The 16,917-nt window shown below is 48.7% G+C and overlaps 1 protein-coding gene across 1 annotated transcript in view; it reads right to left on the minus strand.

Moving 5' to 3' along the window:
- The window catches only part of LOC125944163 (O-acyltransferase like protein-like), a 124,626-nt gene that overhangs the window by 13,712 nt on the left and 93,997 nt on the right, over positions 1 to 16,917 (minus strand). Inside the window, exon 13 of the mRNA XM_049664374.1 lies at positions 10,125 to 10,311. Coding sequence (XP_049520331.1) covers positions 10,125 to 10,311 — 187 coding nt within the window. The remainder of the gene's footprint in view (positions 1 to 10,124; positions 10,312 to 16,917) is intronic.

A 16,917-nucleotide genomic window follows, 5' to 3' on the forward strand; every position in this document is an offset into this window, starting at 1 on the left:
AGAATGGCTCCGCGGGAATGTCGATTGGTTGTAGGTACCCAGCAGGTAGCGTCGATGGTGTCTTGCGTCGCTGGAATTTATCACACGCAGCTACGTATCTTCGAACGGAGCGAGCAAGCCCAGGCCAAAAGAAGCGTCGGCGGATCCGGTCGTAGGTACGTGACACACCGAGGTGACCGGCAGTGGGGAGGTCGTGAAGTTCGTGGAGAACAGCCGAGCGAAGGTGTTTAGGGATCACAAGGAGTAATGCTGGGCTGTCGGGGTGAAAGTTGTGGCGGTAGAGTACGCCAGCTTGAAGTGTGAATAAGCGAAGGGAACTGTCGGCAAGTGGAGATTCCAGGCGGTCAATGATGACACGCAAGGATGGGTCACGGCGCTGCTCGTCGGCGACATGTACCAGTGGAAAAACACAGAAAACGCAGGCGTCGGTGTCAGGCTCAGACGTAGAGGTCGGGTCTTCGACTGGGTAGCGAGAGAGGCAGTCTGCGTCCTGGTGTTGGTGTCCCGACTTGTACGTCACTGTGTAGGGATATTCTTGTAGTCGGAGAGCCCAACGACCGAGCCGGCCAGTAGGATCCTTGAGCGACGAAAGCCAACACAGCGCATGATGGTCTGTGATTACTGAGAAAGGCTTGCCATATAAATATGGGCGGAACTTTGAAACAGCCCAGACGAGAGCAAGACATTCGCGCTCGCTAATCGAATAGTTGCGCTCTGCATTTGTCAGGAATCGGCTAGCGTAGGCTATAACGCGGTCGCGTCCGTGTTGGCGTTGCGCTAGGACGGCGCCGATCCCATAACCACTGGCATCGGTTCGACCCTCTGTTGGTGCGGACGGGTGAAAGTGGGCCAAGATCGGTGGATTAGTCAGAATCGTGATAAGGCGTGAAAATGCGGCAGCCTGAGGGGAACCCCACGTAAAAGGCACGTCTTTCTTCATAAGTGCTGTGAGTGGTTGAGCGATTGCTGCGAAATCTTTCACCAACCGTCTGAAATAAGAACAGAGCCCCACAAAACTCCGGACGTCTTTGACAGACTGAGGTACCGGGAAAGCCGTTACTGCTCGAACCTTCTCTGGGTCGGGTTGTACTCCGGAAGCATCGACGAGATGGCCGAGCACTGTAATCTGTCGGCGCCCGAAGTGGCACTTGGATGAGTTTAATTGGAGCCCAGCCTTGCGGAAGACGCCAAGGATGGCTGCAACGCGCTCAAGGTGCTTCTCAAATGTAGGAGAAAACACAAGGACGTCGTCGAGGTAACAAAGGCAAGTTGACCATTTGAAACCTTGAAGCAGAGAGTCCATCATCCGTTTGAACGTGGCGGGGGCATTGCATAAACCGAACAGCATAACCTTAAATTGGTAGAGGCCATCTGGAGTGACGAAAGCGGTCTTTTCTTGATCTTGCTCATCGACGGAAATCTGCCAATAACCAGATCGAAGGTCAATGGACGAAAAGTATTTGGCACCGTGAAGACAATCAAGAGCGTCGTCAATTCGTGGTAAAGGGTAAACGTCCTTCTTAGTGATTTGGTTTAGGTGGCGGTAATCAACGCAGAAACGCCACGTGCCATCTTTCTTTTTGACGAGTACGACCGGCGACGCCCAAGGACTCAACGAGGGCTCAGCAATGCCTTTGGCGAGCATCTTGTTTACTTCCCGCTGAATAACTTGCCGCTCTGTCGTGGACACACGATACGGTCGGCGGTGAATGGGAACAGCATCACCAGTGTTTATCCGATGCTGAACAAGGGACATCTGACCAAGTGGGCGATTTTCAGTGTCAAATATGTCGCGGTAGGACAACAAAAGGCGATATAGGGCGGCTGCTTGGTCAGGGGCGAGGTCCGGAGCGACCATGGGACGTAATGGGCCGTCGATGTTCAAGGCATCCTGTGGGTAATCAGGAGGATCTGGAGACGCGTCGACTGCAAAAGCAGTGACGTGGTTGTCTGCTACAGACCGGAGCGTGGCCACCACTATGCCTTCAGGTAACACTTGCTTCGTCAAGCCAAAATTGATGACGGGGAGACACATCCGATTAGCGGCAAGGGTAACGACGGAGTTTGACACAGAGACGTCGCGCGTCAGGAGGACGTCACGAATAGGTGCAACGACATAGTCGCCATCAGGCACGGTTGCCGTTGAGGCTAATTCGACGAAGGTTAGGGCTTTTGGAGGTAACCGAACAAACGCTGTAGTGCAGACGGTGTTCGGTTGTTCGGAGCGAACGTCGGAAACAAGAGGAAGCTCGAGGCACAGCGTACCGGTGGAACAGTCGATGAGGGCAGAATGCGTCGTCAGAAAGTCGAGCCCGAAGATGAGGTCGTGAGGGCAACTGGTCAGCACGGTGAACAGGACTGGAACGTGGCGGCCAGCAATTCCTACGCGCGCAGTGCACATACCACTGACGGCAACAGTGGCGCCATTGGCGACGCGTACGGCCCGAGTGATGGCAGGCGTAAGAACTTTTTTGAGGCGACGACAAAGATTAGCGCTCATTATGGACACTTGGGCTCCAGTATCAACCAATGCCTTGAATGGAACACCATCCACATCTACGTCAATCAGGTTCGCGTTCGTGAGGAGCGTCAGCGGAGGATTTGTACACGACGGACGGGATGCAGCACTACCTCCAAGAGCTGCATGGCCTAGTTTTCCGTCCGGCGGTTTGGCGAGGAAAAGCAGCGAGGTTGGGGTGACGGGGTGTGACGGCGTTGAGGCGACGGCGATCGCCCGGAGGAGCGGCTGTCAGGGGCATCAGAAGTAGAGTACGGACGGCGAGGTGAGTAACGGCGAGCGTCGGCGTATGGGCGAGGAGCAGGGAATGAGCTCCAGTACGGCGGCATCCAGGTGCTGCGGCAGTGGCGGGATACGTGACCAACTCGGTGGGAGCGGAAGCAGATCGGTTTGTCGTCGGGGGTACGCCATTCAGCAGGATTGCGTGGTCGGGGAGCGAAATACTGGTCGTTGAAGGATGTGGCCATGGGAATGGATGCCGAATCAGGTCGGGAGACAGAGCAGGCGGTAGGGATGCCAAGGTTTGCAATTTCTTGCCGCACAACTGCTTGTATGACGGAAATAGTAGGGGCCGCTGGGTCAAAGGTACCGTCGAGGGGTCGTGGATGAAGGGGGGGCCGGACTCGCCGCTTCAATCTCACGGCGAACGATACAAGTGACGTTCTCTTGAAAAGGTCGTGTGGCAGGAAGAGTGGAGCAAGAGGACGTGGCAGGGGTGTTTGGGAGCCGGGAAAACTGTGGGACGACGCGGCGGCTTTTGGCTACCTCGAAGCGGCGGCATTCTTTGACGATGGCGTCGACAGTAGAGACGTCGTTATAGACGAGCAAATTGAAGGCGTCGTCCGCGATGCCTTTTAGGATATGGCCCACCTTGTCAACCTCGGTCATCGACGGTCAACCTCGGTCAACCTCGGCTCGTCGACTTTCCGGCAAAGCGCGAGCACTTCTTGTATGTAGGCGACATACGATTCTGTCGACGACTGGACACGGGTAGCAAGCTCCTTTCGCGCAGCCTGTTGGCGACCTGACGGGTTGCCAAAGAGGTCGCGAAGCCGCTCTTTGAAAGTGTCCCAGCTGGATATCTCAACCTCATGGGTGCGAAACCAGACAAGCGGTGTCCCGTCCAGATAATATATCACATTGGCAAGCATGATGGTAGGGTCCCAGTGGTGGCTTCGGCTAACACGCTTATACATGCTGAGCCAGTCGTCGACGTCAACGCCATTTTGGGCGGAGAATGTCCCAGGATCACGGAGACTAGGAACCGTAACGTACGTTGTGGTAGGCGCCGCAGGTGTAGGTGGCGACGGGGTGTTTCCATCGGAAGCCATGGCTGAGAAGACGACGGTGCGGCCGCTTCGGAGCTCCGTGGCGAGGACGGGGAACGTTCCACCTCCACCACGATGCTACGCGAAGGACGAGTCAGTAAGACTGGCAACTATTTACAGGTTGTATTTACAACAGTGGTTGCAGCGCTGACCGGTTAGGTTCACAGCGGTAGCCCTGCTCGTTCTTCCTCTTCTTTTGTCGAGTGATGGCGCCCGCGCGCCTCGGTCAAACAATCAACACCACACGCGTGTAGCAATATTATTGATTATATTGAGCGTCTTGGGCATGTTCGTCAAAGAGCAAGAACACCCGCGTCTTCTTTTGTCCCGTCGCGATGGCCAAGTGGTGCGTTTGCTGCGCCAAGTCCGCCGTATCGTCATATTGTCGTGAGATGCGAAAAACAGCACACAAAACGACGGTGCGCCAACAAACACAAGTTCTATATTCGAGCCCAACAATAATTGGCTGCGCCAACTTTATCTTCTTCGGAGAGAGGGATGCTTGCACTCGTGTCCCTCACTTTGTTGTCTTCTTTAGTCGTGACAATGCCTCCCTTCCAATAAAGCATCGTCCCGATGCTTTATCGTGACGACGTCAGGATCTGTCCACGCGTATGCTACAGTGATTTTATTCGGAGAAAAAGGGCTTCATCCAGACGACGTGCACAATCTCCGGTGTATGCCGTCGACGCCTTGAGGAATGTGAGCTATCGGAAACGACTTCATAGTTTACATCAGAGAGACGTCGGATGACTTTATACGGACCGAAGTACCATCTCAGTAGTTTCTCTGAAAGGTCACGACGGCGAACAGGAGTCCAGACCCAAACTCTCTCTCCAGGCTCGTAGGATACTTTTCGGTGGCGAAGATTATACCGCCCTGCATCGTGCTCCTGCTGCCGACGAATACGTATCCGTGCAAGTTGTCGCGCTTCTTATTCAAACAAAACTCGCAGCTCCATTGGCATTATTGCGAGGGGCATAATACAGAATAAAGCAAATCAACAGAGTTTTGGCTCACAACCTCAGCCGGTAACAAATTCCACTCCGATATGGTCCTCGTAAAGAAAGAATACTTAAAAAGGTTAGTCCTGGGGGCATACTCCCGAACTTTGAACACATGGTCTCTTCGGGTGGACAAGTAATATGGAGGATGCAGATATGTCGAGGCCTTGATTCCAGTTTGATTATTATATATCTTGTAAAAAAGCTTCAGACGAAGATTCTTGCGGCGTTCGCTTAGAGGAGTCCATCCTAGATTTCTTTTTAATTCCGTTGCACTATCAAACCGATTCTATCGCCCTATAAGGTATTTTATACCTTGCAGCACTATACTGTATGCGTTCCAACGCTTTAATTCGTACAGAATGGGACGGATCCCACACAGGGCAGGCGTACTCAAGTAATGGCCTTATGTAGGCTTTGTGTGCAGCCTCTTTGACGTGACTTCCCACGTGCTTGAGGTTCCTTCGAAGGAAACCAAGTGAAGCCCCGGCCTTGCGCACAATGCAGTCAATGTGCTCGGACCATGATCCATCCTCAGATAAAGTCACTGCGATATACTTATACGAAGATTCCAGGTGACCAACTTGATTATCTAGATAGTAGCGATAACGCAGTTTATTTACTTTTTTGTGAAGCTGACATGCACGCATTTATTAATGTTCAAATTCATTCCGTTTAAACTGCACCACATTTTGATACGATGGAGATCTTCCTGCAGCTGTATGCAATCCGCCACACTCTCCACATTACAGTACAGTGCACAATCGTCAGTGAACAGACGTACAGTTGACTTGATTTCATTAGTAATAACATTGCTAAAAATAAGGAAGAGCGGAGGTCCGAGTACGGAACCCTGTGGAATAATAAGTTGTCGGGCTTCTTCAGCACGCTGAGTAATGTAGTCAGCATCAGTTTTGACGCCATCGCATCCATGTTCATGCGGCAACATTGCGTCGAGCATCGTTGTGACATCGTGACCGTGGAGAACGCGGAACGGTCACATTGGAACGGTCTCGTTGTCTCTTTCTGAGCCGTATTATATGCAAGGGCAATATCTCGTCCCAATTTTTATGCTCCACATCAACATACACGCAAAGCATATCCGGAAGTGCTCCGTGAGTCCATTTGTTTGCGGATGGTACGCCGTTGCTTCTTAAATCTCTGCCCAATAGCTCGGCTGTGAATGCAGCTCCTCTGTGAGTTATTATTACTGTGGGGGCGCCATATCTCAGTACGACATTCTCTATAAAAAATCGAGCTGCTTCATTGGCCGTTCCCCGTGGTAGAGCTTTGGTTTCGGCATAGCGCGTGAGATAGTCCGTGGCTACGATAATCCATCGGTGTCGCATAGCAGAAGTTGGAAATGGGCCTAGCAGATCTATTCCGACTTGTGCAAATGGAGTTCTGGGTACTTCGATAGGATGGAGGAAGTCTTCTGGCTTGATGGCTGCCACTTTCCGCTGCTGGTAATCAAGGCATGTGCGGACGTACTGTTGAACGGTCGCCGTCAATCTTGGCCAGTAATTGTTCTGTCTCACTCAGCAGAGCGTTCGTGGGAAGCACAAATGGCCGGATGTTGCTTCATCATGGCATGCCTGCAATATTTCATTCCTGAGAGATGGTGGAACGACGAGCAAGTAGGGGCTTCCGTTCTGCGAAAAGTTCCCTTTATAGAGGACGTCGTTGCGTAAGCAAAACCATGGAAGTCCTCTTCCAAAACGTTTTGGCATAGTAGCATTGCGACCCTGCAGGAAGCTAATAATGGGCTCCAATGCTGGGTCTTCGCTTTGCTGCTGTGCCAGCGTAGTCGTGTTGACAACTGCAGCAAACGCTGTAGCGTCGTCATCTTCCGTACTTGCAGGTTCGAATTGGGCACGAGAAAGGCAGTCGGTATCCGCATGCCGCTTTCCCGACTTGTACACAATAGCCATGTCGAATTCTTGAAGTTTAAGGCTCCAGCGCGCCCATCGTCCTGATGGGTCTTTTAAGTTCGTCAGCCTACAAAGTGAGTGGTGGCCACTGACAACATCAAATGAGTGGCCATACAAATATGGGCGAAATTTGATCACTGCCCAAACCACCGCAAGACACTCGTTTTCTGTGGTGTATGGAGTAATTTTCTTCTGTGCGGGAAAGGCTTCTACTTGCATAAGCTATTACTTTTTCAGCGCCGTCTTGTCACTGTACAAGTACAGCTCCTAAGCCGATATTGCTGGCATCGGTGTGAACTGCTGTCGGGGCGTCTTCATCGAAGTGTCCCAGGACCGGTGGATTTTGAAGGCTTTGCCGTAGCTCGTCGAATGCTTTCTGCTGATCTTCATCCCATACGAATGCTACGTCTTCAGTGTTGAGACGTGTCAACGGCGACGCAATGCGTGAAAAGTTCTGAATAAAACGCCAGTAATATGCGCATAAGCCTAAAAATTGTCTCACTGCCTTTTTGTCGGATGGCACAGGAAAATGTTCAACGGCAGCTATCTTTTCCGGATCAGGCCTTACCCCCTCATTACTGACAACATGGCCTAGAAAAAGAAGCTCTTCGAAGCCAAAATGGCATTTTTCCGGCTTAGCGTGAGACCGGCGGATCTTATGGCTTGAAAAAGAGCACGTAGTCGCCTCAAGTGCTCGTCAAATGTCGCAGAGAATACAATCACATCGTCTAGATATACTAAGCACGTTTGCCACTTGAATCCTGATAGAACGGTATCCATTAGCGGCTGAAATGTTGCCGGCGCGGAGCACAAGCCGAAGGGAAGTACCCTAAATTCATAGTGGCCATCAGGTATCACAAATGCTGCTTTCTCGCGGTCTCTTTCGTCTACTTCCATTTGCCAATAGCCACTTCTTAGATCCATTGACGAGAAATAGCGTGCATGCCGTAGTCTATCGAGAGAATCGTCTATGCGGGGTAGTGGGTAAACGTCCTTCTTAGTGACCTGGTTCAGTTTGCGGTAGTCGACGCAGAAGCGCAAGCTGCCATCCTTCTTTTTGACAAACACTGCCGGCGATGCCGGTAGGGTTGCGGGTTTGAACTGGGCGTTGCACTCCGCACAGGAGTTCCGGGCATCAGGGAGTACCCAGCGCCTCCACCACTGTCGCGAGATGTGAAAAACAGCACACAGAACGATGCCAACAAACACGAGCTCTATATTCGAGCCCAAGAATAATACACCGCGCCAACTTTACCTTCTTCGGAGAAAGAGGTGCTTGGGCTCGTGTCCCTCATTTCGTTGTCTTCTTTAGTCGTGACAATATACTAGCGTATGAGCCACAGCGTTCATAGCCGCAGCAGTCTGCACGGCAGCGTCAGAATCCTGTGAGATCTCTCTCGCTCCGGCTCTCGGCGGCTCATACCCACATATCCAAGGTGGGTATGAGCCACACGTCATTTCTTTCTTACCTTCTTTCTTTCTTTCTTGTCCCTGGCTCATACCCGCATACCTACCTCGGGTATGTGCCACACGTGATTTTATTATCGTTAACCGTGACGTAACTGATGACCGTGTGATGTTATTGATGTCATGACCTATCAGTCATGTTAGTCATCCGTTGTGACACCTGTGCCAAGGCACAACTGGCGGGAAACCGCCACGCACATGGAGCCGAAATTGTCGTACACGCCGGTCGGTCTACGGTCGCGATCTGTGCGTGCTCGGCACGGCATCCAACGGCACGAGCGCAAACCCAGGGGCGCCAACGAGCCAGCTGCGGAAGAAGACGACGCTGCTCGAGCCAATGGTGATAATGATAGTTTTTTCTACACGTGGACAGGATCCTGGAGAACCAAGTCCTTAAAGGCTGCGTTGTAAAAAGGATAGAAAAAGCGCCAAACTAAATAAAAAAACAACGTCTATCTAATAGAAAATAATCACCAGCTTGTTCCTCGTAGGGTGTCAAAATGTGGGCTCAGGGCCGTGGCTTCCGAGCCCAAATGGCCAGCTGAGGCTCCCAGAGACAACAACAGCACATTTATTTATGTACCTCTAGGACAATATGGCGTTATAGAGGAGAGTGGTAGTACAAAACTTCATTAAGTACGGGGTGATCATTTCTAAGTTTTCGAGAATCTATAAAAAATCGCCTATTGCAGGTAACATAATTCTAGCCTTCAAACTGGATGATTCAGAGAGGCGGACATTACTTGCAAGACAAATCGAAATACATATTCAACTAAAGAAAAAATCACTAGTTAACTTTCTAAATAATTCCCTTATAGCACATATTGGAATTTACGAATTGTATCCCGTGAGATTGCAAGGCGTATCCAATTGAAATTCAGCTCCAGAACGACACCTGTGTGAACGCAGCATCACTGTGAACACTACGGCGTATCCTGCGTTTTTGGAGCAACGTCGTTGATGATCCTTTTCTATCTGTTGATATATGATTAATCTCATCTTATCGCCTGGCAAATTTCGCGAACCTAGCGTTAGAGAGACATGTCGCCACACAGTACAGCACTAAGATAGTGGTTCCGAAGAGAATGACATATAGGTATTACTTAGGAGAACACATACACTTGCGCGCATACAATGTAAATTACAACAATTTTGTTTTGTACTCCGGGTAACCCATAAAAGCACTCCCGACAAACATATTTCGTTAACTGTTCAAAAGTGGAAGTAGTAGACCTAGCCGTCAAAGGGCGCCTGAAATCATTAACCGGCCAGCAGTCGAGATAAGCAAGATACGTGTATTGATGGAAAACAAGCAAGGAAGAAATTGATAGGACCGGATCCGTTACAGGCGTAGGTAACTGAATACAAGGTAGATACAAAGATATTGAGGAAGAGATAAAATATTAAGAAGACAGGCAAAATCCTAGACTGATAAATATATCTAGCCTAATTGATTAGCTCAAGCAGGCTAGGTGACTACTGTCGTCACCCCTTTTTGAAAGGGGTGCCACTAAATCATATCATCATCATCACCACCACCAGGGGCCAAGTCCACAAACCTTTTCGCTCGTGAATGCTGTAAGCAATTGGCCGGCTGCATTCACTAATAATAGACCCAGCATAACGATTCGCTGAAATCTTTTCTTGCGAACAATTTTAGCGTAAGAATGTTATGTGAATATGAGCGCTGCTCTATATGTGCTGTAAAACACGAATTCTGTATCAAAAATTTGTTGTGCAATGTCTGGACGGTGTAATGACGGAAGAAGTTTTTCTGAATCTCTCCTTCTCAAGTCTTCCATTCGCTATTGCTTTTCTGCCCTGTTTCTTTTTGCTCGAGCCTCATACGCAACCACATAAAGCAAATGCGACTCACCTCCTCTTCTGGTAGCAAGGAGGAAAGTGAACACTGCCAGGGATAAAGCCCATAGTATTCGATCCCAAAAGGCCAGCGACACCTTTGCCAGCTCGCTGTGCCTTGTACCGCGTGTCCACTCGAAACGGTAAAGCACGCAGGCCGCGCTCAAGCCGATGACCATGGCCCACAGCATCACCTGGACTGCCTGCGTGAGCGTTACACCACTTGGAACTGCCAGTTGACATCATGAGCTTGCCTACGAGATGGAAAGTACTGTTCTTTTCTACATTATCCGGCGGCGAAAGAAGAACACACCCACATATCTTCACTGCAATACTTGTTTCCTGCGCATGAAATTTCTGCATTTCCCGCCCCAAACTGTGGTCACTTCTGCGCTGTTATCTGTTGTCTGTATAACTTCTCTAATCTTATGCGGGTTATTTATTCGATATTTTTATATAAATTCTAGTTATGCTATACTTGTTACTGAGTGATGTTATACTAAGCAAAAGTATGGTATTTCACAACGTCATTGGTGATTTTTGTAGAAATTAAACTAGCTTTCTTTCTTTTTTGTATTTTATTTTACCATGTGGCAGCAGGATCTGTTCGTTTCTTTTGTGCAAAACTGTAATAGTATGCCCACCTGGTTTGGTGTTACGGAGACTGGCGGTATCGTATAAAAAATGTTGTCCGGACGTCGTTCGTGGTTTTGCCGTAGACCAAACATGCTACTTACAGCAACCATAGCTGAAGTATTTTGTAGCGATACATGCAAAACGGTCCACGGCTGTTTTTCTTTGGGGTTGCTATACTGAAATCTCATTGTCTTATTCTGCCATCAGTCGGTTTTGTAATTTCGCACATGTGTGTTTCCGTCTTTATATGCTAATTAACATTTTGGCAATGAATTATTTTCAAAGCGCTGGTACATGCATTTTTCCCGTATGTGTAAAGGTTTTATCTGGGGATGTTCCTTTTCAGTTAGAACATGCGTACACGTTCCGCATATCAATGATCAGAGCTTCTAGAGGCCATAATCTGGAAACAGGTATCCAAACAACGTTCTTTTATAGTGTGTGTACAGAATAACTGAGGCAGTGAAATATAATGTATGAAGAGTATAGCCCTAAAGCTAAACAACATGAATGCAGCGCCGGTATAACGTAAGGATTTGTTTCGCTCTATACTATTTCTTTATTATCTACCATTCACGACTGACCGATCCCGCTCATAACGTGACCAAAGCGTCACTCAGATCAATGACGATCAAAACACGAAAGTGAATGGCTTGGAACACAATCGTTACAATATCCCAGCCAAGCACTATTGCTTTTGTCTTTAGAAAAATAATATTTCAACAATTCACAATACAAACTTAGCAAGTCACGATGACGGAACAATACCACTTGGATGACACAGTACAAGCAACTGTGCAATATATACACAGCATGTGTTGACAGAAATGTTGGGCTGCACCTCCTCTACATTATACATCTTAGACAATCAGGGAACACGAATACAGGTACATATAAACGAAGTCACATGGTGTTGTACGGCTCATACAAACTCACAAAGTTTATGTACAATTCAGGAAGTGTATTATGCAATTTACTGTCCTTTAGTTTTTTTTTGTTTTTTTTTATTTTGCAACTAACGTTAACGTAGAAATTCACGCAATGTTGGATCACTCGGACTAAATTTATAGCTTTACGCGATGTTTGAGCTAGCATAGCCTATCGAAATTGTAAATATATGGGCAGAAAACAATGTTTTGTGGGCGTTCTACTGCATGAGTTTGAATACGAAAGTGGGCATTTAATTTAAGGACTTGGTTTTAACTCCTTTCAAAAAGCGCATTTCTAATGTGGTTCGCAGGTTTTTCCTGGTCCGAGTTTTACATAACAGTCACGAAGAGTAGCGTACGTAACTATGCCGGGTGAACTAATCTTAAAAATAAGATTTAAGAGATGTGATCATGAATTCAGATTTCATTCTATTTTAAAACTACCATTGCAACATTGGCGCTAAATCCAGTAATTAAACGATTATTTACTAGTATTGGTTAATTAGAGAGCGGAGTTTAAGGGCTACTCGACCGCCTGGTGTCTGCAGTGATGAAAAAAATGAATATTGAAGAAAACATTATCGAACGGTTAAATCTGATTTTAAAGAAGTGCAGCAGATCCAATTAGTTGGAATCTATATACAGCGTAGCTTTGTGTGAGTGCATAGAGTCGCAACACAAATACGCGCGCACATTCACGCGCGCGCACACACACACACACACACACACACACACACACACACACACACACACACACACACACACACACACACACACACACACACACACACACACACACACACACACACACACACACACACACACACACACACACACACACACACACACACACACACACACACACACACACACACACACACACACACACACACACACACACACACACACACACACACACACACACACACACACACACACACACACACACACACACACACACACACACACACACACACACACACACACACACACACACACACACACACACACACACACACACACACACACACACACACACACACACACACACACACACACACACACACACACACACACACACACACACACACACACACACACACACACACACACACACACACACACACACACACACACACACACACACACACACACACACACACACACACACACACACACACACACACACACACACACACACACACACACACACACACACACACACACACACACACACACACACACACACACACACACACACACACACACACACACACAAATTATACCGAGCCTTTTGTTACGCGGAGTCACTGACTACTAGAGAGTACGACGGACGCCTTGAACGCATCAAGGTTTCAGAGGCAGCATACGCATACGTGCGTATCGCAATTCGAATCCATTCTATTCTGAAGGAGCGTTTACTTCCTCATTACCGTGTAACCACGGATGCGCGAAGGCGATCTTTGTGGTTCTTTTTCTTTATGAGCGGATCTATTGTAGGTCGAGGCTTCGCCGTCCGTCTGTCCACCGGTGTCACGAAAGGGGAAGGTTCCCATACCCACCGCTAGGGGCGATGCGTTCAATCAGAGCGCCCGTCGGGGGAGGGAGAGGGCGAGCGCGCGCCCTTTTTAGCCATGGATTCCGCTTGGGGCGAGCGGCTGCGGCAGCCGGGCGAATTCTGCGCTTCGAGCACGCGAATTTGCAGCGAAACGGCAGCGGCGGGAGGCGAATCCGGAGCTACGCAAGAAAGAAATCCAAGTCAAGCGTACTTGGAGGAAAGCGAACCCTGATTTGTCCCAGCAAGAGGCAGAACAAAGAGAGCGCAGAGGGATCTCTGTGACCAACGATGCCGATGGCCGCTTCAAACGAGATTTCCTCGACCGGGAGTTAGCAGGGAATGTAAAAGCAGTAAAAGTCAAAACATCACCCATAATCCCACGAAAACCACTGTAAAACAAACATAATCCCTGAAACTTGCACACAATCACAGAAACCCACAGGTAATCACTGAGAAACACAGGAGAACCACAGCTCCGCTGTTTCAGCAGATTTCACATTGGGTGGAACTGGGTTTACTGTTTTCTTTCTCCCGCCCGGCCGGCACCACCGCTGCCGTGGAGGCGAGCGCAATCTGGTACTCCTGCAAGGAACCCAGCGGCGCACATGGTGCGCGTGCTCTGCTTTAATTGGTTGGCCTTTCGGCAAGGGAACAGCCAGGCCGCAGCCACGTCACAGGATGTATGATCCTGATCGCACCGAGAACCGCAGGCGCAAGCGATAGACAAACGGTTTTGCCATCAGTTATCCACTTTTGCGCTAACACGAACATGGATTCGCTGATTTATGTGCGACATGACTTTGGTGCTGTTTCGCTGCAGCGATGATTAACTTCGCCGATCAATCGATGGACGTTACAGTTTGTGGCATAGTGGTAAGTGTGACTTTTGGTCTATTACATTTAAATGGTATTTTATTTTTACACTAACTAGGAATATGGGATGCGTTTACAGGTGTGTTAGGCTAAAAGTAAACGTGCACTGCATAAACGACACGTACACGCGTAGTGCGCACCGACGGCCGCCCGACTAGCGGTCTTGCTAAGTGCACTCAGGATAGGAGGCAGCCGACCACCGTAGCTTTCTGCGTAGTTGGTACGTTTATCTGTTTGAAACACGTTTTCGGAGCGAAATCAGCAACGGCCGTTGCTTGTCTGTGGTGGTCATTAAGGCAAGTCGAAGAACAATGTTTGCGGGGTGGGGCACTGAAATAATCGGAAAAACTTGCCGGCTACAGGCTTCTAATCATCCCCTTTATGGCCTCATCAGCGGAAGCAACGGCAGCAATGGATCGCCTCATTCGGCGGGACATTTCTTGTTATCACGCTTTCTTTTGTCATCTCGGTGCTTCTTGCACTCGATCGTGTTTACACAGTTAAGCGACGAAATTGATCACGGCCTACCCATGTTTTGTTTGGTCGCCGCGTGCAACCTGCGGGTTAAAGCAACACCACCTGTAGGTGGTGTTGGTTAAAGGCATTTGGCTTAGGTACTGAATGCCACTTGCCGCTTCTACCGTTGGCCGCTTCTTTAGCATGTTGCTCTAGCTAGGGTGCATGACTACGAGTACATGGTATTGTATGTTAAAGTTGCTGAGGCTTGCAAGGACTGATTTTATTGTTTTGGTACGGCCCATTAAATAATCGCACCAGCTGTGAAGTAGCTCATGTTTTCGGATCAATTTTATGCGTGGCTTCGCGCAAGTCGAACTGTTGCTCGTTACTCGATGTTGTAGATGTTTTTAAGTACGAGGTTATAGCCTCGCGTCGCCTCGTTTTTAGGGGCTTACATCACGCTGTGTTTTATCGGAATGATTTTAGCGGTGCAGCGCTAGCTCACACTTCTCGCGCGTGCCTTTGGTGATTTCTTTGACTGGTGCACGCATTTAGAAAAACAAACGATCGCGACATCGCATTTAATCAGCAAAACGAAGCGGCTACTTAACATGAGCTCCGCTTGATATAACATGGCTTCGTTGCATGTGTACGCGGGACGCACCTGGCAGGTATGCGGACTGGGTTGTCTCAAACTCCGGCAAAATCACGTAGTAACAATCTGGCACCCGAACCAAGGGGGAATCGCAGCCGTGAGCTTCAGCCATTCTTGCGGCAAGGTGTTGTCTTCTGCTACTGCATCCCGAGCGTACTTTCGAAAGCGCCCGCTAGGTGGCCATCCATGCGCCTCTATGTAGAGGCGCTGCACTACGCGTACAGGCGCATTCTGTAGCCGAAGGCCACGCAGCCTGACTGCACAGCCTGTTCGGTGATCGCCGTTGCGGCTTGTGTCGCTAAATTTAGTAGGGACTAAATTAAGCTCAAGACGGGTTGAGGCTCTTCTGCTCAACACGCGTTGAGCAGAAAGGGCTGCCTTCAACAAAAACACAATACTGAGTAAACTATACGATTCCCTGCATGAGCTGTGTTCACTCCGTCGACCGCAGTTTGTACAGTGAATACATTTTTTTTATTAATATAGTTCTGGCTTGCGAAGAGACAAGTTGCAGCGCAGCGGGGCCCGCAGTGACAATTTTTTCCGTCCGTGAGTGCGAAGGCGGCCCGCAATTGGTGGGCCGCCTTCGGTAATTATATGTCCAACATCAGGATTGGCTACCACGTGCTCTTACGAACATGTTCAAGCGTAAGTGCTTTTTTTGTGAATACGGACTGAGATAACGTATTCCCAAAGAACTCTTACATTAAAATTGTTCGTAAAACATCTTGCAGCCAACCCTGATACTGGGCATAATATTAGCGCAGGACCAATCAATTACAAAGATCACTTACGAATGAAAATATTTTTCAGTTTGACCACAGCAGACCAGAGAAGGGAAAAAAATAGAAATGGTAGGGAGGTCATACAGACATGTTTCACCTAGTTTACTACCTCACACTAAAGGTAAGGGAAAAGGGGGTTTAATGAGGTGAACAGGGAGACACTTACTCGGTCATACCAATAAACTTGAAAAACACGAGCGGCAATGGAACTGTATTTTTCGCCAGCAGAAATTGTGGCTACGGTTTCAAAGGCCTAACTTACAATGTTTTTTTTTCGCTTTTGCTATTGGCCGGGCGCTTTCGCTAATAATACGTCGAGCTACGGGATTGGCTGCATGGGATGTGCTCTTACGAACAATTGTAGCACAAGAGCTTTACGCGAATACAGGCCATGTTTTCTGGTTGGGCTATAAACGTGGAATGCTTGGGCTGCGTTTTCTCGGCCGCCTGTCGCCCAAGCTGTAACACCAGAACTGTAGCGTGCAGCGGCTGCACGCTTACATACGGTCAACTCCTATAACTACCAAATCTACGAGTAGAGATGTGCAACGACACTGCTTTCAAGGCTTTGTGAGACGTTTCGTGCGACAGGCCGTGGATCGAGGTAGATGTGTTAATACCCTATATACTGTGAAAAAACAACTAACAAACATGCAGTTAAGGCGTGCACGTTCTGGAGGCTAGCTTCAAGGATGCTTAGTATTCACTAAGCGTCCACGGCGGCTACCGAAAAGATGTGAGTGTCTCATGTACTGCAACTTAACAAATGTCTTGTTCAACTTCCGAGATGTTTCGGAAAATTCTCGGCAATCTACTGAAAGATTGTTGCTAAGGTTGGCACATTGCGCATGCCGTCACTAGCTGATTTTGCCGAGTTTCTTTGGCGGTAGTGTTAATTAACGACCGGAATGGTG

Source organism: Dermacentor silvarum, chromosome 1 (genome assembly GCF_013339745.2).
Source record: "Dermacentor silvarum isolate Dsil-2018 chromosome 1, BIME_Dsil_1.4, whole genome shotgun sequence".
In the NCBI taxonomy this organism is placed as follows: Eukaryota; Metazoa; Arthropoda; class Arachnida; order Ixodida; family Ixodidae; genus Dermacentor; species Dermacentor silvarum.